This window comes from Chelonoidis abingdonii, chromosome 10 (genome assembly GCF_003597395.2).
Source record: "Chelonoidis abingdonii isolate Lonesome George chromosome 10, CheloAbing_2.0, whole genome shotgun sequence".
In the NCBI taxonomy this organism is placed as follows: domain Eukaryota; kingdom Metazoa; phylum Chordata; order Testudines; family Testudinidae; genus Chelonoidis; species Chelonoidis abingdonii.
Window position 1 is genome coordinate 16348016 of NC_133778.1, and position 22845 is coordinate 16370860.

At 43.9% G+C, this 22845-nt stretch overlaps 1 protein-coding gene across 1 annotated transcript in view; it reads left to right on the plus strand.

The window, feature by feature from the left end:
* Positions 1-21399, plus strand: part of PLEKHM3 (pleckstrin homology domain containing M3) — a 127700-nt gene extending 106301 nt beyond the window's left edge. Inside the window, exon 8 of the mRNA XM_032765032.2 lies at positions 18043-21399. Coding sequence (XP_032620923.1) covers positions 18043-18220 — 178 coding nt within the window. The 3' untranslated portion in view covers positions 18221-21399. The remainder of the gene's footprint in view (positions 1-18042) is intronic.
* Positions 21400-22845: the final 1446 nt, after the last annotated feature.

Consider the following 22845-nt stretch of genomic DNA (forward strand, 5'->3'; position numbering starts at 1 on the left):
TAAGTAGTGAAATAGTCGGGTGGCGAAGCTTAATTGAACTGTGTGCACGTACATGATTTGTCTATTGAATTTTTGATTGGCCACCAAAGCCTTGGGGTTTGTAGTGTCCAGAGCCTGTGAACTGAAGCCAGAGACTGCATACTCACACTTGTAGAATTTAAAACCTTTCTGAAACCTGGAGCATTTCTCAAAAGGCTAGTGAAAGCCGAGTGAAACTGCTCCTCTCTCTGTTTGTACACGCAGAGGTCAGCAGTTATTTATGTTCAAGTGACACAATGCAACAAATGCAAAATAATTATTGAAGTCATGCCAGCCAAAGGAAGCTTTCTTCAGTAACAGTTTTAATTAAGTCACAAACAATGAAGGGTCTCCAATATTGCTCTCCTTTTTTAGCTGTTCATTCCTTTTGCTCCCCTCCCTCCTCTTGTTTTGCTAATCCTTGCTTTTATCCCTGTCCCCAGCCGCTCCGCTTCCCCTCCTCACTAGTTTTTTTCTTCTCCTTGCTGATACCCCATTCTGCCTTGGAGCAGAGCAGCAAAGAGAAACTAACCAGGTCATTTCAGTTTAATTTTCCTGCTCTATTCCACCTGCAAACAGAGGCAAGTGACACTGACAAGTTAGCTTATATGTTTCACTTGGTGCTCCACCAGCACATGGGCAGCACAGGTGAGAGCAGAAACTTTTATATGTGCTATTGTGTGACATACATGACAAAGATTGCTGACCTAGCTGCTCATCATGGTCATAGGCATAATATAAGGACTACACAGATAGACAGAAATGGTTACAATACACAGAATACACTATACCTGTGAGAAGAGAGAACCAGAACAAGATTCAGAGAACTTGGACGTTCTTACTCACTAAACCTGAAGACATGACTTGTGCTGTACTTTTTACTGGATTATAAAACAACACGTCTCCTAAATCAGCTAAGGTGCGAATTTAGGGCAAGTCTACACTACAGGGTTAAGTCGACCTAAGTTACGCAACCCCAGCTACGTGAATAATATAGCTGGAGTCGATGTAGCTTAGGTCGACTTACTGCAGTGGTTACACCACACTGGGTCGAAGGGAGAAACTCTCCTGTTGACTTACCTTATGCTTCTAGTTCCATTGGAGTACCGGAGTTGACGGGAGAGCGATTGGCGATCCATTTAGTGGGTCTTCCCTAGACCCTCCAAACTGACCCCTGGTGGATCGGTCACCGCAGTGTCAATCCACCGATAAGTGGAGACAAGCCCTTAGATTTGTAACTTAGATGTTCTGTTATGAGGATCGCAAGGCTATAATTAGGTTTCAGTTGCTGTTTTCACTTTCAGTCGCACTTTTCTGGGATTCACTCATTTTCTCATATTCTTGTGCCCAACTGTTGCAACTCGTGGTACCTATGATCATCTAGACTCTTTGATGCCTGTGTTATAGATGTGAAGATAAGAAGAGAATGGCAGCTCTAACTCAGAAGCCTAATTTTCTTCGGTGTTGCATGTCAGTTTTTGACCATGCAACTGGTTTGATTAGCAAATTGAACTGGATTCTTCATGTTTAGAAAGAGGCACGTGGCAGCTTTTGTGGCCATCATCAGTGGCAAGTGGAAGAAAAGGAGGTGTTTGGGGCTGGCTGAAAATGTGGTCACAAGTGTCCCAAAGGACCAAATTCTACTCTCAGCTGTCCCAGTGCATAGCCATTGAAATCAATAGGATTGCACTGGTGTAACGCAGAACAGAATTTGGACCTTTGTACTGTTTTAGCTTTTTATAAAATTTATGGGAGAAAACAAGTAATAAACTGATCTGCAGTTGATGGCAAAAATAAGTTGTTCTTTTTTCAGTGGCCCCTTCATTAAATAGTTGAAAGGCAAGGTGAGTTCGTTCATGTGTCCTGATTTGGGTGTGGCGTTTTTGCCACAGCCTGGCCTTTCTGCTTCCTACATCAGAGTTCGGTCTCTTTGGAGGAACCAGAATGACAGCTGTCATCTGGCTCAGCACTTCTCAACTAGGGGTCCGAGGCCCCTTGGAGGCCATGAGCAGGTTTCAGGGGGTCCCCCAAGCAGAGCCCAGAGTCCAGAGGAGTGGACTCACTGGAGCCCAGAGCAGAAAGCCGAAGTCACGCTGCCCCGAGCCCCACCATCCAGGGCTGAAGCCGAATCCTGAGCAGCTGAGCTTCGCAGGGTTTTATACAGGGGGGCTGGAACAATTTGTATAGTGGAGGTGAGAGCCATTGAACCAAATTGTAAACCCTGTATAAAATGGAAACCACTTCAAACCAGGGGGTGCGGCTGCATCCCTAGTTCTGGCACCTCTGCTTTTATATACAGAAAAACAGCTGTTGTGGCACAGGTGGGCCAGGGAGTTTTTATAGCATGTTTGGGGGGGCCTCAGAAAGAAAAAGATTGAGAACCCCTGATCTAGCTCAGTGATTCCCAACCTTTCCAGGCTACGGGAGCCCTTTCAGGAGTTCAATTTGTCTTGCGTACCCCAAGTTTCACCTCACTTAACGACTTGTTTACAAAACCAGACAGAGAAATACAAAAGTGCCACCCCCACATTATTACCAAAAAATGGGTGACTTTCTCATTTTCACCATATAATTTATAAAATAAATCAGTTGGAATATAACTATTGCACTTACATTTCAGTGTATAGTACACAGAGCAGTATAAACAAGTCATTGTGTGAAGTTTTAGTTTGTACTGACTTTAATAGTGCTTTTTATGTAGCCTGTTATAAAACTAGGCAAATATCTAGATGAGTTGATGTACCCCCTGGAAGACCTCTGCATACCCCCAGTACGCGTACCCCTGGTTGAGAACCACTGATCTGGCCCTTTCAGACCCAGCTAGACTTCAGCTTTCGAGGGCTATAAATGTATGCACAGTCTCATGTCAGCTGAGGTAGAGGAAAGTCTCATTCCAAAATATTCTCCTTTGTTTTGAGTTGGAATTTGTGCAGGATGGGTCCCTGTTTAGACAGAGGTATCTAAGAAAAAAGGGGGACGCACAAGGGACCCCTCTTAAAGGACTGGTGTTTGTCTTTGGTCCGCTTGTTTGCTCACCGTTCATTTTTGTCAGTCCTTGAGCAAACAGAGTGAATACCTGGATTATGCACTCATCTGGGTTTGAATACACATATATTACATACCCTCCTCTCACTAATCAGCATGACACATTCCTTTGTTGGCAAATGGTTCCAAAACAAACACAATCAGTTCACTTAATTAGCGGGTCTGTGGGCTGTGCTTGGCAGTCTTCTGACATCCGGTTCAACAATACAGAACAACAGTTTGCTGTCTTAGCCGTGCTGGAGGGGAGGACTTACGAAGTTCTAAGCTTTTTAAGGGTATTTCCTTTCTGTGGCTTCTCTTGGGAGGCAGCCATCCTGTGCAGAGTGTAATGAGGCCATAGTCCAGAAGTAGCAAAATACAAATTGGCCAATCATATTGGAAGCCTCTTTCCATTTATGTTTGATTTCCCTGTTGTGCTTCCCCTCCTCTATAGCTATTCTTTATCTAAGTAAGTGCTCATCAAGGATCTTTCTAAAGTCATAGACTCTGCTTCCTTTGGGAGTTCTTTAAATAATTAGAAATGTATTGAAAGCCCAATCAGTCATTTTAAACTCCTGGCACGAGATCCTCAGCTGGTATAAATAATCACACCACCACTGGCTTGACTGAAGATATGACAATTTATGCCAGCTCAGGATCTGCCTTCTCTTTTATTGCTTGGAGTTAAAATTTATTCCAGGCTTAAGTTTAGGGCAAACAACTCATCATCTCCTATTAGGTTGTTAATTTATTGGCCAACATGTCTCAAAGTAAGCTTGAATGTCCCTGATTGTAAATGGGCTTTCAGAGTTGTGAGTACCCGGTCACTATACATTGATATAGTCTGCTATTGCTTACTCAGCTCTGGGGTAGAAAGTTTATTTCTCTTAATCCTGAAATAAAATAAAATAAAAAAAAATAAATCCAAAATGAAAACATAACATCCTTGTAGATGTAAAATTGTCTGTAATAATTATGCTTATTTGTATTATGACCCAGAACAACCTTTTAAAACGTCAGGGCTGTAAATCTCATGAATTACCTGGGAAAATTTCATTGATTCAGAAATTGAATTAAATGGTTAATTTGTGTCCAATTCTGCCACCCTTACGTTGAGTTGCACCTTACTCCATAAGTAGTCTTATTAGGACTTCACCCAGAGTCATTACTCACCGTGAGTTGGATTGTCCTTTGTAAGGGTTTTCTCTCTTTCTACTTAGATAAAAAGTTATGTCTTATGTTTAAGGTTAAGTTTAATGCTACCCAGTGAATAAGGCCCTGATCTTGCCAGCACTTCTTTTATTGCTTGGAGGGTCAAAAGAAACTAGGTATGATGATTTTACTACTGTGAGTCGTCTCCTTGCATTCAGTAGGTCAAGTCACTCACTTGTTAGATGACTTTGTATTTTGGTGAAATATGTTTTTGTATCTATATTTTACAACTGTTAGGCACCACGTTCAGAACCACTCTCATCTCCCTTCCTACTCCCTTCTGCTTCTTGATCTGCATCCCTGATCACTCTTCTTTCCGAGACCAAATACCACTTACCTTTCTACCTCCCATTGCCAGTCTTCCCACACACTCCTTCCCCTAGTGCAGAGCCACTCCTCAGGCCATGCACCCAATCCATCTGTCCCTACTTCCCAGAAAATACCCTCCCCCGACAGAATAATAATAATAAATAATAATTAATTAATTAACCCCTAGCTCGGACATAGCACCTTTCAGCCAAAGAGCTTTAAGAGCTTCACAGAGGAGGTCTTTACCATACTTCCCAGTTTGCAGCTGGGGAAACTACCATCCTAGCACCTCCCCTCTCTTTAAATCTTCCCTATCTCCATGCTTGCAATACTGCCAGCCCCAAGGGTTCAAACGTCATCAGGTTGCCTTTAACAATTATGAGATTATATTTTATGCATCGTAAAGGTTGTGTGCTTTTTCTTTGTCTTCTGGTTTTTGAGTGCAGTGGCTCTACGCCTGATGACACCAGCCGAGGGACTGGCTCGACGGTTTTAATTTTTGTAAATACATTTTCAAGGCCGCTTTTCGGATTTCCTGAGCATTCAGTCTGACTCCCAAATTTGTCCCATTACTCTCATCCTCAGCTTTAGACCTGGAGAATCCAGCTCCGGCTGACACTTACCCCTTAATGCTTCCCGTTGAGTGCAAATCTGGAAATATATATAGATGAATGGGACATAAAACACCCTGGAAACCCAACGGCATTAAATGTAGACGTAACTAAGGGGAAGTTAAAGACAGACTTGCTGCCTTAACCAAGAGTAACAAAAGAAATAGCCCTCAGAGCTGCAGAATTTCTTTACATTACCCACTTTGCTTGAGCCTGTTGTTATATGTTAATAAATACTATTAATTCAGTAGATCAACACACCTGTCATTCAGAAACTTCAGCGTGTTAAAGCAAAGTGCTTTCCCTGCTACTGAGCCCACTTCCATAGGAGACTCTGAGGTGAACATTGTTTTGTAGCTGACTATGCCCAGGCACGCAGCAGGCATGATTCCCCACAGCTTTGCACCTTGCATGGTAGTTTGCATCTGTGCAGAGTGGCTGTACACCATTGCCAGCTGGGAACAGCGGGGCATTGCAATCAGGCCCAGTGGTGTAAATCACTTGCTGTAGTGTAAATTAGAAGTAATTCTAGTGAAGTCTTATGGATTGCTCCTGGTTCAAGCAAGATCAGAATCAGCCCTAATGTGTGTCTCCTTATTTGGCTCCAATACTAATTTTAAACTATAATATATTGTGTGCTCCATACATTTGAGCCTGATGCAGCACCACTTGTACAGGTGAGAAAATCATACTCACATGGATCCCAGTTCTGCCATTCTAATGTTGAGTAGGACCTTGCCATACCAGTACTCCTATAGAAATCAAAGGGAGCACTCGTGTTACAGCCACTGTTTTTCTTTCATCTTATAATTCGATTGTACACTCTTCGGGGTAGAGATTGTGTTCTGTGTTTGCATGGCACTTCGCACAATTGGGGTAGATCCCCTAGGTGCTACCACAACAGCATATACCAATGTAGGAGGTGCAGAATGAGGCTCTGTTTAATTTGGTTTATTCACATGTTTCATGGGTTTTGGAACTGGCCAGCATGCATCTGTGCTTCGGGTTTGCTGTCAGAGTAAACTGTTCAGTGAATACACATGACTGGACACACATTGCTAGCTCTTTCCTTCACTTTCTGCAACTATCAAACTGGGATAATAATTGCCTACTTCACATGGGACAGTCTAAGGGTATGGCTACACTCACACTTTACAGCGCTGCAACTTTCGCGCTCAGGGGTGTGAAAAACACCCCCCTGAGCGCTGCAAGATACAGCGCTGTAAAGCGTCAGTGTAATCAGGGCGGCAGCACTGGCAGCGCGGCTCCCAGCGCTGCACACTACACCTGTAAAGGATGTGGTTTATGTGCAGCGCTGGGAGAGCTCTCTCCCAGCGCTGCCGCTCCGACCACACTCACACTTCAAAGCGCTGCCGCGGCAGCGCTTCCGCAGCGCTGCCACAGCAGCGCTTTGAAATTCCAAGTGTAGCCATACCCTAAGGATTAAGCAGTTGTTTGTACTGTTCTTGAGCCTCAGAGTGCATTCAACCCAGAATATTATCTATAAGCAGGAAGCATTAACACACTCAGAGCAGCCCTCATTGGATGATTGTGTGTATACCAATGAGGGTCATAATTATAATTTGTTGCACTGCAATCTGTATTTAGTGCGAGAAATTCCAGAATATGATATCTGGGCCAGGGGCAGCTCCAGGCACCAGCACGCCAAGCGCTTGCCTGGAGCGGCAAGCCACTGGGGGCGCTCTGCCGGTCGCTGCGAGGGCAGCAGGCAGGCTGCCTTTGGCGGCTTGCCTGCAGAGGGTCCGCTGATTCCGCGGCTTCGGCGGACCTCCCACAGGCGCAAGCTGCCTTTGGCGGCTTGCCTGCGGAAGGTCTGAAGCCGTGAGACCAGCGGACCCTCCGCAGGCAAGCCGCCGAAGACAGCCTGCCTGCCGTGCTTGGAGCGGAAAAGCCTAGAGCCGCCCCTGATCTGGGCATAGGCTTAATAACCTAGAATGGGTGCATAGGTCCAGATATAGTGTTCTATTCCTTACATGCTGTATTCTATATAGCAGATGCATATTTTTTAAAGCAGGCCTGAAGTACCGTATTTGGACATGACATTTTCAAACAATACATAAAAATTTTCTCCTGTCCATGCCAAGCTGCCTGGTTAAGAGAGTAAGAGTGCTGCAAAAAGCAAAGGGAGGAGGGCACTATTCTGCCAAGCGCCTCATGCAAGGGAAAACCTTTGCCTATATTAGCGCCAAGTCTCTTCCATTCATTTACTGTATTAGAGCCCGTTTTCCTCTCCAGCATGGGTTCCCAGGCAACTGTAACAATGTTGCTGCACATGTGCATCAGGCATTAATTGCCTTTGGGGGCTTTTTGTTTTGAAAGTGAATGCAAACTAGTATGTTTCCTTTTCTTTCGGTTCTGTTAACCTCTCTGAGAGTTTTGTGAGGTGCCCATGTGTTACCCGCAACTGAGTGGTTCAGACATCTTGTCCACGCACACACCCAGAACAAGATCACAAATTGGTTGTCTTCTCTAGCCAAGGCTCGTTTAAGCTGCAGTGTTTAGCTATGTGGGTTTTTCCATAGTTGAGCTACAGCTGTATAGCTGAGTATGCGAGATGCAAAATACACATAGGGCACTGTTTAGAAAATACAATGAATTGTCCATGTTCTCTTGCTTTCACTCCCTATCTCTGTGTGAATTTCACCTACAGAGTTCTGGAAGTTCCTAACTCACACATGGAGTCCCATTGATTTCAAGCAATTACTCATCTGAGTAAGGGGTTTCAAGATCTGGCACAGAGTAGATTGTTCTTTGTATGACAAAATAAAAGTCAGCGGCTAGAATTACATCAGAGAAAGGATGGTCTTGTCGCTCGGCACTGGAGTAATGATACTCAGGAGATCTGAGTTCATTTCCATCTCTGCCACAGGCTTCCTATGTCACCTTGAGCAACTCTCTTCATCTCCCTGATGCATCTGTAAAATGGGGATAATAACACTGCCTTTCACCCACCCTTTGTCTGGCTTGTCTACTTAAATTATAAGCTCTTTGGGGCAAGGACTGTCTCTGATTGTATGTTTGCACAGTACCTAGCACAGCGGTTCTCAGACTCTCTTTTGCCAGATCCCCTTTTGAAAATATTTCAGGCTGTGATGATTCCACCCCCCTCCCCCCAAAAAAGTGATAGCAAATTACTCTACATACTCAAAGGAGCACTAAATGAAGTATGTAATCATTATTCCTGCAGTCAAAGGCAGTGAAGTAGGGTGACCGTATTTCAAGTTTCCAACTGAAGGACACTGCTGGAGGGCAGAGTACAGTAATACCAGACCATGCCACCCTTACTTCTGCGCTGCTGCTGGTGGCGGCACTGCCTTCAGCGCTGGGTGCCTGGCCAGCAGCTGTCATTCTCCAGTCGCCCAGCTCTGACCGCAGCACCTCCACCAGCAGCAGTGAAGAAGTAAGAGTGGCAATACCATACCATCTTGTGACACTCCCCACAATTGTCTTGAGACCCCTTTGGGGTTCAGGGCCCTTAGTTTGAGAAACTCTGATCTAGACACTTCTGCAATCCAAGAATAAATAGTAATAAAAACTAATGCCTGTGCAGGATCTAGGATTATTTTAACCAGAGCTGTACTGAACAATACATGTGATCTCGGTGAAAGAAAATTGAAAACTGTCATGGTATAATTCCCTACTCTGAACTTTAGCGTCCAAAAGATGGGGTACCAGCGTGAATTCCTCTAAGCTCAATTACCACCTTAGTACTTGTAGCGCTGCCACCAACCAGGAATTCCAGTCCTGTACACTTCTGTCCGCCCCCAAAACCTTGCCCGGGGGACCCCAAGACCCAGACCCTCTGGATCTTACCACAAGAAAGTAAACCCTTCCCCCTGTTGCCTCTCCCAGGCTTCCTCCCTGTTTACCTGGAAGACACTGTGATTCAAACTCCTTGAATCTTAAAAAGAGAGGAAAATGCACCTTCCTCCCTCCTTTTCTCTCCCCTCTCAGACTCTCCCGAGAGACAGTATCCTAACACAGGAGAAAAAGCTCTCTCTCCCCCTTCCCTCCTTTCTCCCACCAATTCCGTGTGAATCCAGACCCCGTCCCCTGGGGTCTCACACCAGAAAAAAAAAAACGATCAGGTTCTTAAACAATAACTTTTAATTAAAGAGAGAAAAAACAGTAAAAATTATCTTGTAATTAAGATGGATTAGGTACAGGGTCTTTCAGCTATGACACTGAAATACCTCCCAGCCTAAGTATACAAGTACAAATTAAAATCCTTTCAGCAAAAACAATTTTGACTCCTCAGCCAAATACACAATTGAACTTCTTCCAGCCAAATACACATTTGTAAATAAGAAAAAAACATAAGCCTAACTCGCCTTATCTACCTAGTACTCACTATTTTGAGCTGATAAGAGCCTGTATTGGAGAGATTGGAGAGAAACCTGGTTGCACGTCTGGTCACTCTCAGCACCCAGAGAGAACAACAACCAAAACTAACAGCACACACAGAAACTTCCTTCCCTCAAGATTTGAAAGTATCCTGTCCCCGATTGGTCCCCTGGTCAGGTGACAGCCAGGCTTACTGAACTCATTAACCCTTTACAGTCAGAAGAGATATAAAGTACTTCTGTTCTATTAACTCCTACTTATCTGCTTATGACAAAAACAATTCCTTATGATTACATTTTCATGTTCTTTATGCTGAATGAACATGGATCCCATGGAAAAAATAAGATGTGATCATGTGGTTTAAGACTGTATCATAATGTGTACACACAAGGGGAGCTGAATGAAGGGTGCTCAGGCAACCATACTTCTGATATTTCCTGACTTTTGAGTGCTTGGCTTTGCAATCTTATTGTTCTTTTAATGTGGCATTGGGGGCAATATGTAATATAAAGAATAATAGTATCAATATAGTGCATAACAATTGTCTGGTTTTGGTTTGGGGATTTTGCTCCTTCTCTGTTATACTTTGTAATGGAACAAAGATTATTTAGAGAACAGGCTAATTCTCTGTGGTCCTATACATCGATGCAAACCAGCAACCCAGAAGAAAATATGCCTAAATCATAAAATACCCTGAAGTTTCCACAGACACTGAATTGGCCATAAAAGAGCATGAAAGGAGATAAAATACCAGAAAGAGAGAAAGCTATTTTAGATGCCCTCTTAAAAGGTTGAGAGTCAGTATGAAAACAACATGCTACATTCACAAGCTCTTCAAAAGATATTTGAAGACTAGGAAGGTATCATTATTAATGTGGATCACTGCGACATCATTCATAACAAAGGAAACATGAAAGGCCTGAATAACTACAGACTCATCAGCTTATTGTCAATAGTATACAGAACTCTCACAAAAGATGCAGGGACTTACGGCCTTCAACCATGAAAGAAGTCAGGATTCAGAAATAGTATCTCAAATATGGTTCACCTATGACAATGAGTAAGGTTAAGGAACAGACACCCAAGTGCAGCAAACTGTTGCAGATGGTCTTTTGTGGACTGCAAAACATACTTTGTCTCTATGGAAATAGGAGCACTTTAGGAGCACTGGAAGACAAAAACAGCAGAACAGGCATATGTGAGAATCTTGAAATATGCATCTAGAAACAGCAGCAACGTTCAGATTTGAAAAGTTGAGAGGCTATGGGCACGTCTACATTTGAGTTGGGAGGTGTGATTCCCAGCTTGTGTAGACATACCTGCACTAGATCTGCTCAAGCTTTGTGCCTAAAAATAGCAGTGTGTCCACAGCGGCATGGGCTAGCCACCCATGTACATAACCAGGGGGTCAAGTGGGGTTGTACTCAGGTGGGGTCACCGGGAGTTAGGTGCTTAACTGCCATTTGTGCCTTTGAAAATCTCCCCCAAAGACACCATAGGCCAAATTTTCAGAAGTGCTCAGTCCCATCTGGGCACCTGAGCAACTGAAGAGATTTTCAAAAGAGCTTCCGTGACATGTTGGGAGTTGAACATGCATGAAAATCTGACCCCAGTTGTGGGTATGGGGCAAGTCTAGCTTTATGTCAACAAAAGTCACTTCCAGCCTGCCGAAGACTTTTGGAAACCTGGACTGGGAAGAATAGGAACACCAAGGAAATTGGAGAGTAATTGAACAATCTTAGATTGATGGATGGCATTCTCTTTTTGACTAAGAACCTTGCCACAAGGTTTACCAAGCTATTTTTGATGTTCATTGTGTAGATTCTGCTGATTCAAATTGTAGGCATGGTCAGCAAAATGAGGCGATTTTGACTAGTCCACTCTGATGCCCACCACCAAATGACAGTGATTGCATTTACTGACAGCCTTGGCATGGAGTCGAAATTCAGGCACCCATCTGTCACAAGGTGAAAAGAGATCAAAACATGACCACTGCTGGTACTAACTTGACTGACAGAATGGCATCAGTGCCAATACATAAAAATCACGTGACAGTGTCGAGGTGAAAATGATACCTGTTAAAAAAAAAATCTGTACATATTATGATGTTGAGGTAAGGTAAAATGTTACAGCACGTCACAGCCAATGAAAATTCAGTAACAAAAACGATGCTAAAATTACCTTATGACTGTAAACTCCACCAATGTTACAAACATCACATTAAGAACCAAAGGAGCCATGTTACCTTTAATGGAATTATTTTGTGTCTCTGGCCCTTGCAACAAATGCTATCAGAACATTTCACCGCACCAAATAAGGTTATGTAATGGTGGGAGAATACGTAGTCCCCCTCCATGGATTTCTGGGTAAGGAAGGATAGATGTTTTGTGTACCACTTGTAATAGTGTAGTGCCATCATTGGTAAGTAATAGCCAAGCATTTAAAGCATTGGCCAGCATCTTTGCAAATCCCTGATACGGGCCCAGATTCTTGCAATCAGACTTGTGCGGGTGAACCTAACACCTGCATGGAGCTGCCTTGAAGTCAGTGGGCTCTGTCCACCTGTGTGGATCTGATTTCAAGATCCAGGCGTCTGTGCACTATAGTGCTTGGACATAGTGAGACTGAGCTAACAGCCCTGTAATGACTTCCTTGCATTTTGTTGGGTCACATGATCACCTTAGCAGTTCTTTCAGGACTAAATTGTGGGAATTTTGTTCCAGGGAGCATCTTTTCATCTAAAGATGCAAAGGGCAGCACGTTATTCCTGAAACCATTTTCATATTTGCCCGGAAAGAACTGAGGAAAATCAGGACACGGCTGATGTATTGGTATTTACTGCCCCGCGGGAGACCCGAATTTGATTTCTGGTGCTGTTCTCTTGCTCCCATGGGAAATACTGCAGAAGCAGGCAGTGCATGCTACTCCTGGGGAAGAGGGAGTGTTTTGTGTTTCTTGGCAGTCAGCGTCCATCTCAGTGGGTTGCATAAAGAGCAGTATAGTTTGCGAAGTTTCATGCACTCTTCTGTGAGAAGGAGGGGTAGCCGTGATGCGGTTCTCCAAGGCTGTATGAAGGGACTGCTCCAATATGAAGATCCCTTAAGATGAGAGGGGCAGGGATAGAGCTATAAACGTTGAGCCCAAATTCCCAAGGAATATAAAATAACTGGCTGACCACGAGCAGAAAAATTGACCCCCAGTGAGAGAGACTTTCTCACACATACTCACTGAGTCTCTGACTCTCATGCATGTACCCAGAATTGATTCCACAGAAGTCAGATTTTGTTCTTCTATTCTGTCTTCAAAGCAAAACGTCTCTTTTGTGGTTTACTTTCAGTGGATCCCAACAATGCCTGTTGTATTTGTCCAAGGCACTACAAAAGGATCTGAGGAGAGGAGCACAAATTTTATACATACATACATACATACATATATATATGAGGGTGGTTTGAAAAAGGGATGTTGTTTCAGATGCGGATGAGAAACGCCCTCTCTTCTAACACAGGTGCTGCCCATTGCCCTTACAAAATACAGCTGCAGCAGATCCAGATTTCAGCCATATCTGTATGCTGGCGAGCTGGTGGAAGGAGGTGGACGGGGAGAGGGAAGAGGGAAATTTTGTTTCATGAATCCACATTTTAGGCAGTGCTGTAGCCAGGATGTGAGCTGTACGCATGGGAGTGTATTTGAAAGTTTAATTGATGGGATGTTACAGTCAGTAGCTTCTGATATATATAACTTAGGTTTGACTTTTAGAGTTCAGTTCAAGTTCCCGGCTCACTCTTGGTTCACTGTTGAGCTGCTGTCCCCCTCAGTTACTAGATGGTGTTCAAGTTGTGGGGAACTTGCTTATGCAGGTGGCTGGGCCATTTCACTGGCTGCTGTATTTTCCTGAATTTTAACATTATTTGAAGGCTCCCACAGCATGGGAATCGTGTATTACAGCTAGAAAGAAACAGTAAATATGACTGCAAAGGTTCCTTCAGCTGTACAGCACCTCAATCATCGATTGCCTTTAACTGTAAACAATACAACTTAGAAGCTAGTACAGAATCGGCTGTGGACTCAGTGCACAGTGTGTAAAGCAGGGCTGATGTTTCAGAGCATTGCAAATCTCTCAGGATTCAAGATGCCATGTTTAGTAGTGTGCTCTGGGCCAAATGTAATCAGGAGCACCTGCAAACCCCAAATTACATTAACCAATTATGGGAAATAACCCGCAAGCACTTATCCATGATTCCTGGTCTTAGGTCTCTGCCCCATGGACTTAGAGAAGGTGGAAAGATGTTCTAATTGTTAAACACAAATGTGTATCTGTTGACAAATCCGTGTCCGTATGTTGTCCAAATTTCTGTATGCCAGGAGATGGTCTCACGAAAACATTGTCAAGAGGAATCACTGGGCCGGGAGTTTTAAGCCCAGCAGCCATTCATGTTTTTGATGTATGCTGGTAAACTAGATTTCAGTATGAAAGAAGCAGGAATGTGACTGAAATATTCACACAAGGGATCTGCTTTTCTGTCATGGTTGGAAGATCTTTCCTAGTGAGCTGAAGCGTGGTCAGTCAGTTGATATTGGTAACTATTGGTAGGTTACTTTCATTTGTAAATTGCTGGTACTCTGGGATGCTGAAAATTATCTTTTTTATTCTAAGGTACAGTGGGCCTAATTCTGATCTCTCAGCTGTTTTGCCTTAGGGAACTCACTCGCTTTCGGTGGAGTAACTCTTTTACATCACTACAGAGCAGGGCCAGCTCCAGGATTTTTGCCGTCCCAAGCAGCAAAAAGAAAAAAAAAAGAAAAAAAGCTGCAATCGCAATCTGCAGCTCTACTGCTGCCGCTTCAGTCTTTGGTGGCAATTCGGCGTCAGGTCCTTCGCTCCAAGAGAGAGTGAGGGACCCGCCGCCGAATTGCTGCTGAAGACCCAGACATGCCGCCCCTCACCATTGGCCGCCCCAACCAGCTGCTTGCTGGGCTGGTGCCTGGAGCCGGCCCTGCTGCAGAGCGAACTCAGCATCAGCCCCAGTCAGTGTCCCAAGAGTTTCTGTGGCAATGCTAAACTAGGCATATGCATTGGAGGGAAACAGAAGTATCGTCTAGTCTGGCTCCTGCATGAAGCCGGAGTATCAGTGGGCAGTCATGTTTGCCTGCACCAACTAGAGTTCTTTTGAGTACAATGTTATTATGCCCAGCCTGCTGTTGGGGCAGAAAGCACATGGGCATTTGTGAGAGAAGCTGAGAAATGGGTTTTCAAGGTTGGCATCGTTGGGAGAGCAAATGGAGCAATTGGTGAAGGCCTTTGGGGTACTTAGGGATCAAAGAGAAGATCAATAGTCCTGGATCTGGATTGTGTCACTGCTGCTCACACTCCCAAATAAGTCCAGTAAGCTCTTCAGGCCAGGGACCATCTTTCTAGTCTGTGGCTGTGCCATACCTAGCACAGTGGGGCCCTATACTCGGGTTGCCGCAGTCCAAATAATAAATCAGAATAACGGGAAATTTCTTTCCACTCTGTTTTTGGGGGAACTGAGAGTCGTTAGTTAATTTCACAAATGATCCTCATCTGAGCGTGTTGCTGAATTACAAAGCATTTGACAAATGAATTTGTTTATATTTTGAAATCCGTAATCCTTTTTTTTTTCTCCCCCTCCGTTAATGACCTTTGGATGGCAAGAGCAGGTGCAGTCGGCTCCTCTGTACTCCTTCAGGCATCCATTTCAACAGCAGTGCCTGATAAGTTTTGTCACTTCCCCGAGTGCTGGGGAGAATTATCAAGAGGGGGAAGGGAGTGGCACTGAATGAACACAAAATTACACTCATCATCAATCATTAGCCTCTAACAACTTCCAGAGAATTGTAAATCACTGACTAACCAGGGAGAATTAGCTTGATAAAATCACCATTAATGTCAGTTTGGAATGATTTAAAGTTTTAAAGGGCATGGCTGTTTTCTCTCTCTCATTCATTTGTATCTGTGCAGATGTGTACTATACGTGCGTGTGTGTGTGTGTGTGCATGTGTGTCTACATGACCCTAGCCAGCAAAAGCACATGCCTAACTTGAAGCATGGGAGAACTCCCATTGAAGTGGATGGGACATCAAGCTGAAGTGCTTTGTTGGATATGGGTTGTAATTCTCTCTCTCTCAGAGAATGAGGGGGTAGAGCTTGGGGCAGGGCAACACCATCCTTAGCGGGAACCTGGGGCACATCCTCATCTGGTGTAAATTGTCAGAGCTCCATTGACATCAGTGAAACTATGACAATTTACACCAGATGAGGATGTCCCCCTATAAGTCTTCCCTGGTCCTCCTCCCAGCCCTATGGCAGGTGAAAGTTGGACAAAGCTTTTTACCCACAGTTAAGGTGCAGTCAGGAGCTGAGAGGAACATGAGGAAAGGGATCTTTGTGCCTGGACTTCCCCCAGTTGTGCCAACCCCACTCTAAAAAACCATCTGATTGGCTTGTTTTTAAATAAATTTATAGTTTTCCTTGTTTGCCTCCTGGTTTCTCAGCCGTTAGGGTGCCACTCACTTCCCATTTTCAAGCTTTTCTCCACAATCTTGGGAGCTAGAAACTTACTCCTTTTCAAAAGAAACCTGAGACTTCCAAGCAATCACTTGACTCCAGCAGCTGGGGATTAAAGAAAACACCAAACACCACAAGATTTGTGATGAAATCATGAAAATTGACCACACCTCTAAATTTAAAAAATGAATTGCCTTAAGGACTCATATTGTACTCTTGTCTTCATTATTTAATACACCCACTTCATCTAAGATTATATACTTCTGTCCCTTTTCTCATTTGGCTACAAAGCTGCAGCTATCAAGCCCATGATGTGTTCGTCCCTGCAGCTGGCTACTTGCACGGAAAAGATGAGAATTTAAAATTGCTTAGCTCTCCATAATTATTGTAATGTTGCACGGCTCTTAAATTAACATGCTCCACAGCAGTACCTAATTCAGAATTAGCGTGTTGATGTCATTGTCTCTGAATGGTTAAATAACAAACCACTCCTTTTGCTGGGTCGTTGGATTCTTTTAAATTATCATATCACATTTAAAAAAAGAAAAACAATGTTGTAATGGAGGGTGAGACCAGAAGGGACCATTACAATCCTGTAGTCTGAGCTGCTGCATAACACAGGCCAAAGAATAATACCCAGTAACTTTCTGTGTTGCCTTTGTACTTGGTTGAATATCTTAGTTTTCTTCTGTGGTAGAAGTGGACAGCAGTTTTATTCTTCGCAGAACAGCTGGCCACTGCAGTGGAATTCCAGTGGGAAAATGTCATAATTCCATTGTCCCAAGCTCCGAAATATGCATTAACAGAAGTGGAGACAATCACTTTGAGTGTGCAAACTAAAGCAGAAAACTTGCGTTTTATAAAAGAGCAATGAGAGAACACAATCTCTCTCTAACAGAGAAATATACCTATTCCCTAATGAGCATTGACGTTGACACTTAAAAAGATGAACACTCATCATGGTAATAATTAACAGAGCAGAAATCCTAGGCCAGATATACATGGGTCCATTGATTTCAATAGAGCTGCATCCATTTTTTACAGCAGCTGAGAATCTTGCCCCCGTGTGTACTATGTAGTATAGCCTTTTGCTTCCTAATATTATCATCATTTATTCATTATTATTTATTTGTATTATCATAGCTCCAATCATGGGCCAGGACCCTCTTTTCCTGGACAGACACAGAACAGAGACAGGCCTTGCCCCAACGAGCTTGCAATCGAAGCATAAGACAAGAGACAACAGGTGGATACAGAGAGATGGGGGAGCACAAGGAACCAGTGAGACCGTATTGGTCAGCATGACAGGCTGTGCTCTCAGCACACCACCGCCAAACTATCGTCACGTTTTGTGTAGGCACCATGGCAAAGGAGAGCCATGAGCAGGGAACTGAAGGAGAAGCAGATGTTTACGGGGAGCTCCTCCCAAGCGTGCAGGGCAGCATGGGAGAAAGCATGAAGGTGCTTGTTGGACAATGCAGCAAGTGAACGATGGAGGCTGATGTAAAGGGCCGATCGGAAGCAGGAATTGACCCTTCCCTACTGAATGAGAGAGAGGTCAGGAAGGGCCTTGAAAATATAGACAAGTAGCTTATGTTTGATATGATGAAGAGGGAGCCAGTGAAAGAATGTAAAGAGAGGGGTGATGTGGTCAAAGCAGTGGGCTGGGGATATGACCAGGAATGGCTCTGAGTGGGAAAAGGTTGCATTTGTCAAGGCCAGAGGAGAGGAGGTTGCTGTGTTCGAGACATAAGATGATGAGAGACTGGACAAGAGTTTGAGCTATGTGGATGGATAGAAAAGGTCGAGTCTTAGGGATGTGAAGCAAAAGAATCTGCACGATTTAGATGTGAGGAAAGGCCTAAGCAACCAGAACTTTCCCAGCAACCATTTGCTGGCCACGTCTCCTGTTATAATCAGTTGCATGCTGTCAGTCATCATGTCTCTTTCATTAACAGCCCTAATTGGTGTTTGCAGGTGCGAAAGCTGTGGCGCTGTCTTCCACTCGGAGTGCAAAGAGAAGTCTGTCCCGTGCCCCAGGTGTGTGCGTAAAGAGCTGCAGAAGAAGCAGAAGTCCTTCTGGAGGAGACTGAATATGGACGAGAGCCTGGAAGAGTCTTGTACCATGTTCGAGCTGTCCTATCAGAACACATGACTTCCCTTAGGCTTTGGCTGACTGGAAGAGATCGTCTTCTACAGTCACCAGTTCAAGCCGCTTCTCAGCTAGTCAGGCAGCAACCTGATTGCAAAGACTTGGCCTGACCCTCATCCTGATTATCGCTTAGCACTGGCCAAAAGGGCCATGAAACCTGGATGGCTTTAGAATATCAACAGCCAAATTGCATTTTGCAGTAAAGTTGAACCACTGGATCTCATGCGAAATGTGGCTTGCTTGAAATGTTTTCAGTCAAGCCCATTAAGCACTCAACCTTTTGTTTTCCACCTCAGGAGAAGATTTTCCTCAAGGCAGAAAAGATTTCCTGCCACGACCACATGGCTGTTATTTTTGTTGTTCTTCGGTCAGAAACAGTGAATCATCTGCTTATTTAAGCCTATTATTTTTATTAGTCTTGGCTGAGGCTCCGGTGAAATGTTTTTCAGGAGCCGAGAAAGTAGCAATGGTACCGTGCCCACCTGCTTCATCTGACGCAGATGCATGGATCATTTTTCTAATGGCTTTGGGCTTTTTTTTTCCCCTCCACCCAAAGAAAAAAGAGCTTTTCATGTCAGATTTTATTCAGCATGTTTTCAAACATAAGACCCAGGAGAATTCCTTTAGGTGTGTGTCTATATTTATAGCCTTCCCAGCAGAATACTATATGAGCAACAGAGGACTAATTGCTATTTTTGGCTGGGGTGGCAATACTATTCTTGCCCTGTTACCTTCTGCCTGCCGCTGCTGTCTACTCAAGCCTCTATTAACGGGATGTTAGTTCAAATCCCCGGTACGTTCACATTCACAGCCATGTTAACCACCAGATCATTTTGTTTTTTAGCTCATCTTATATTAATGAGCAATGCTTTATCCGTAGAGGTGATAAACATGCTTTGCTCACCTGGATCTGCTAGAGCTACAGGAAAAGATTTCTTCTGCCTTCAGTATATATATGTGTGTGTGTATGTGTGCAAAATTTCCCTAATCATGAAACATATTTCATCTTTTTCCTGCATCCTTCTTGTGCATTTTGTGTGCTGCACTGGCCCCTGGCAGCATTATGCAGGTCCAGAGGGACTTTAGTACTTCAATGGGAACTTATCAGGGGGAAAGGGCAGTTCTTAGAAGTGTGTTCTGCCCCACATACCTGGAATACGGGGAAACAAGAAACACAGTAAGTCATGTCTTCTGTGCAAAGAGAATGTGTGATCAATTTGATTGGGAAAACGTTGTATATTTCACCACTGACAATGTCTTTCACCACCAGTGAGTCTTTGAGATCGTCTTCACTTTAATCCATTAAATATCTTGAGTTTTTCTCCGATCCCTACAGAAGTATGTATGTTACATACATATGTACTCGTGTATATTTATAGAAAGCGAGTACAGTGTCAGGAGAAAAGTTCACAGACGTGTGCATGTGTATTTATTTATCGCTCCCTCTAGCAGGTTTGCTAAATGGCAGGCCACCAACCTGTGCTTCTTAGATAATCGCCTAGCCAGTGAGCTTCTTCCCCTGCCACCCCCACCCCGACCACTGAGGTTTGGCCCAGATGTCTCTCCATCATGATGGAGGGGTGGCAGGGTCAAATATGAGTGAGTGGCTTTGCAACCTGGCTCACAGGGTCACAGCGCCACTGAAATTATGACACAGGGGCAGCTGCCCAGAAATCAGCAGCCCTGGGCAGCTGCCAAGCATCCCTATAGCTGGAGTGGTCTCTCTGCCTGGCCTAGAAACCTCATATGGTAGCTGTTGTATTTAAGGAAGCAACCAGAGCCCCTATCACCAGAAATTTGCATTAATTGCTGGAATGGTACATGTAAAAGAGAAGAGGGTATAATACTCATAGGAAGTGGTTGGCAGGCTAAAAATTTGTTCTCTCTTCTATTCAAACACCAGTGTTTCTGTTTTTCCAACCTTTAGAGGGTTGGGAAATAGCTGAACCTGAGCTGAGTGTGTTGGGGGGTCACTATGCTTTCACAGTTTTTTGGGTGGTTTTCATTTTAATGAAGATAATGCTGTCTGGTTGCCCGACCTTGTAGTGAATTGCTTTTGGCCAAGGGAAGCATAGAGATTCCCTTGTTTAATGTACCTACTGTCTGAAAATGAGCCATGCATCCTTACCACTGCACGACCCCTCCTCCCAACTCGATGGACTATAGGTGAAATGCTTTAATGTCCAATATGGTCCCTAGAGCATGCTCCGTGGGAGTCCTGCTGGCTCCATCATTTCATGCTTGTGCACAAATGCAAACACCTGGGAAGATATGCTGGAATTACACTCATACAAACAGGAAATGGAGTCACATTGGCGACACAAACAATCCGGCCCCACTGTGTGTTTTCAGTGTGTCAGTTAGACCAGTCATGGGATAAAGCCACCAACCTGGAAATGAACCTGATGTGGCTGGTGCAATTTTGAATTAATTTCAGACATAATGGCATGTCACACAAAAAATACCAGTTGCTGTTTCCAGACCATAACACATTAGAACACATGGTCGTTTACAGTGATGTTTCGTTCCCGGGCGTTAGAGCGCATTCGCACATCTTGTATGAGAGCAGAGGAGCTTTTCAGACTTCATTTGTTAACTTATTTGACATCCATGTGCAACATCGAAATGCACCAGTGCTTTGCTGGCATAATCCCATTGGAGTTATTCTGGATTTACATGAGTATTACTAAGAGCAGAACTTGGCCTGTTAACTTTAAGCTTTACAGCAAATGGAATAGCAAGTCTGATGTAAAGAGCAGATCTGGAGCAGCTGCCATCACCCCAATGGCAAACTCCACTAGCACATCACGTTGATTAAGAGCTGCTGCCAATACCAAAGGTTAATGTGAAGTGCTGTCATTCAGCAATTTTGGAAGGGAGCCAGTTCCTGGAATAGAGCCACATTCGCACCATTGGAATGATAGACCTAACTCCTCGTAGTGTGGAAGAAGCTTTCTTCTCGGGGGAAGTCTCACTCCTTTCTCCATAAGGAGTACCCAGTTCTATGTCAGCATGCATGGCAAACTGCATCATAGATTGTGTCCTTCCAGCAGGCTCACTGATGAAGCATGATGAAGCGCTCAGTCCTGGCTACAGGAGGAGTAGAATTGGGTCCATATTAACTTTCAGCACTGCAGGCGAAAGCATAACTTCAAAATTCTATTAGTAAAAAAAAAACAAAACTGTTCCACTACTAAGTATATACTGACATCCACTGAAAAGGGGCCAATTTTCTGCAAGAACCCCGTCTACACAGGCAACAGTCTGATGATGCATGATTTCCAACAAAATCTCCCCTTCCTGCTGCAGGGATGCCTTTGTTTTGGTGGGGGGGGGTGGTTCTCTATAGTCTCTGCTATAGCAACATAGCTACTGCTGTTTATCCAGGAGAACCATTCTTTGCCCATTCTGCCTGGCTCCTTAGATTTCTTACACATAGACGGGACTACCACCTATTCCTTGTTCGGCATAGAACACCAACGAAAAGGACATGGGATCATTCCCTGAAAAGTAAATCCCTTTCTCCCAGGAGTATATAACTCCTGTTTTTGTGCTTGCGAAATTTGTGCAGAAACTTTTCATGGTAAATCAGAAGTCAAATGCCCTGACTTGTCTGCAACATGAAGAAAACCCTCTTTCTGCTGCGCGGGGGAGGGTTATAGAAGATGTTCTTGGTGATGCATCCAGTTAGCACCGTTATAAGCTTGTACAGAACTAATAGCAGCCATAGGTCTAGCGCGCTTTACTGAAACAGCTAGATTATAGCCTAATCCTTATGACTACTTTGAATCTTAGTTTAGTTAGCCTGAGACTATTTTAACCTAGTACAGTTTGAAAAAAAATGTATGCAGTTCTCTCCCCCTGCCTTATGGAGTAAAGATGTAGCTAGAAAATGAAAGCTGCAGCTTTTTTATATTGTCGACCACTTGAACGAAATTTCCCAAATCTTGCTGGTCTTGATTGTGTGTACTTGAATCAGTCGGCATCCTAATTTCTGCTGCAAAGTGCATTTCTCCAAGCAGCAGGTTTGGTTTTGACTGGCGTCTGTTCACAATTTTGCTCCTGTGACTTTAAGTTTTTAGTGCTGTTGTCACATATGAGAAACAAGGGATTTCCCAGTGGATGGATTTCACCAGTTGTTGTGTTTTTTTCTCTTACATGCTTCTACTCTCTTCCTGCTCTCTCCATCTCAACTGATGAGAGTTGATTTCTCCATCATGTGACACAGTGTCTAGACTGGCACATACCGGTCCAGCCTCGTTTCTCTGATGCAAGGAGCTCGCAGTTGGGTTGGCTTCTGAACTATTTGAGCTAAGGCTCATTTGATGAGAACTCTGGCCTTGATCACCCCTTGAGGAGTGGAGATTGAGAGAGCTGCTGGTGGCAAGCCTTTCTCTTAATATTTAATATCAGTAGCTGTATACACTCTAATGTATTGATGTCTTGCAAGTTAAAAAAAATGGGAAGCCTCATTAAAATTAAATGGAGAACCTGAGAGCCTTCAGTTTGCTTTCTCCCTCTGGAACAGAACCTGTCTTTGGGAAGGTCATGTCCAGATTGCAGCTGACTGTTGGTACCTATAGAAGGGATTTAATTGACTAATCATTACAATCTTAGCTCTTGTGCCC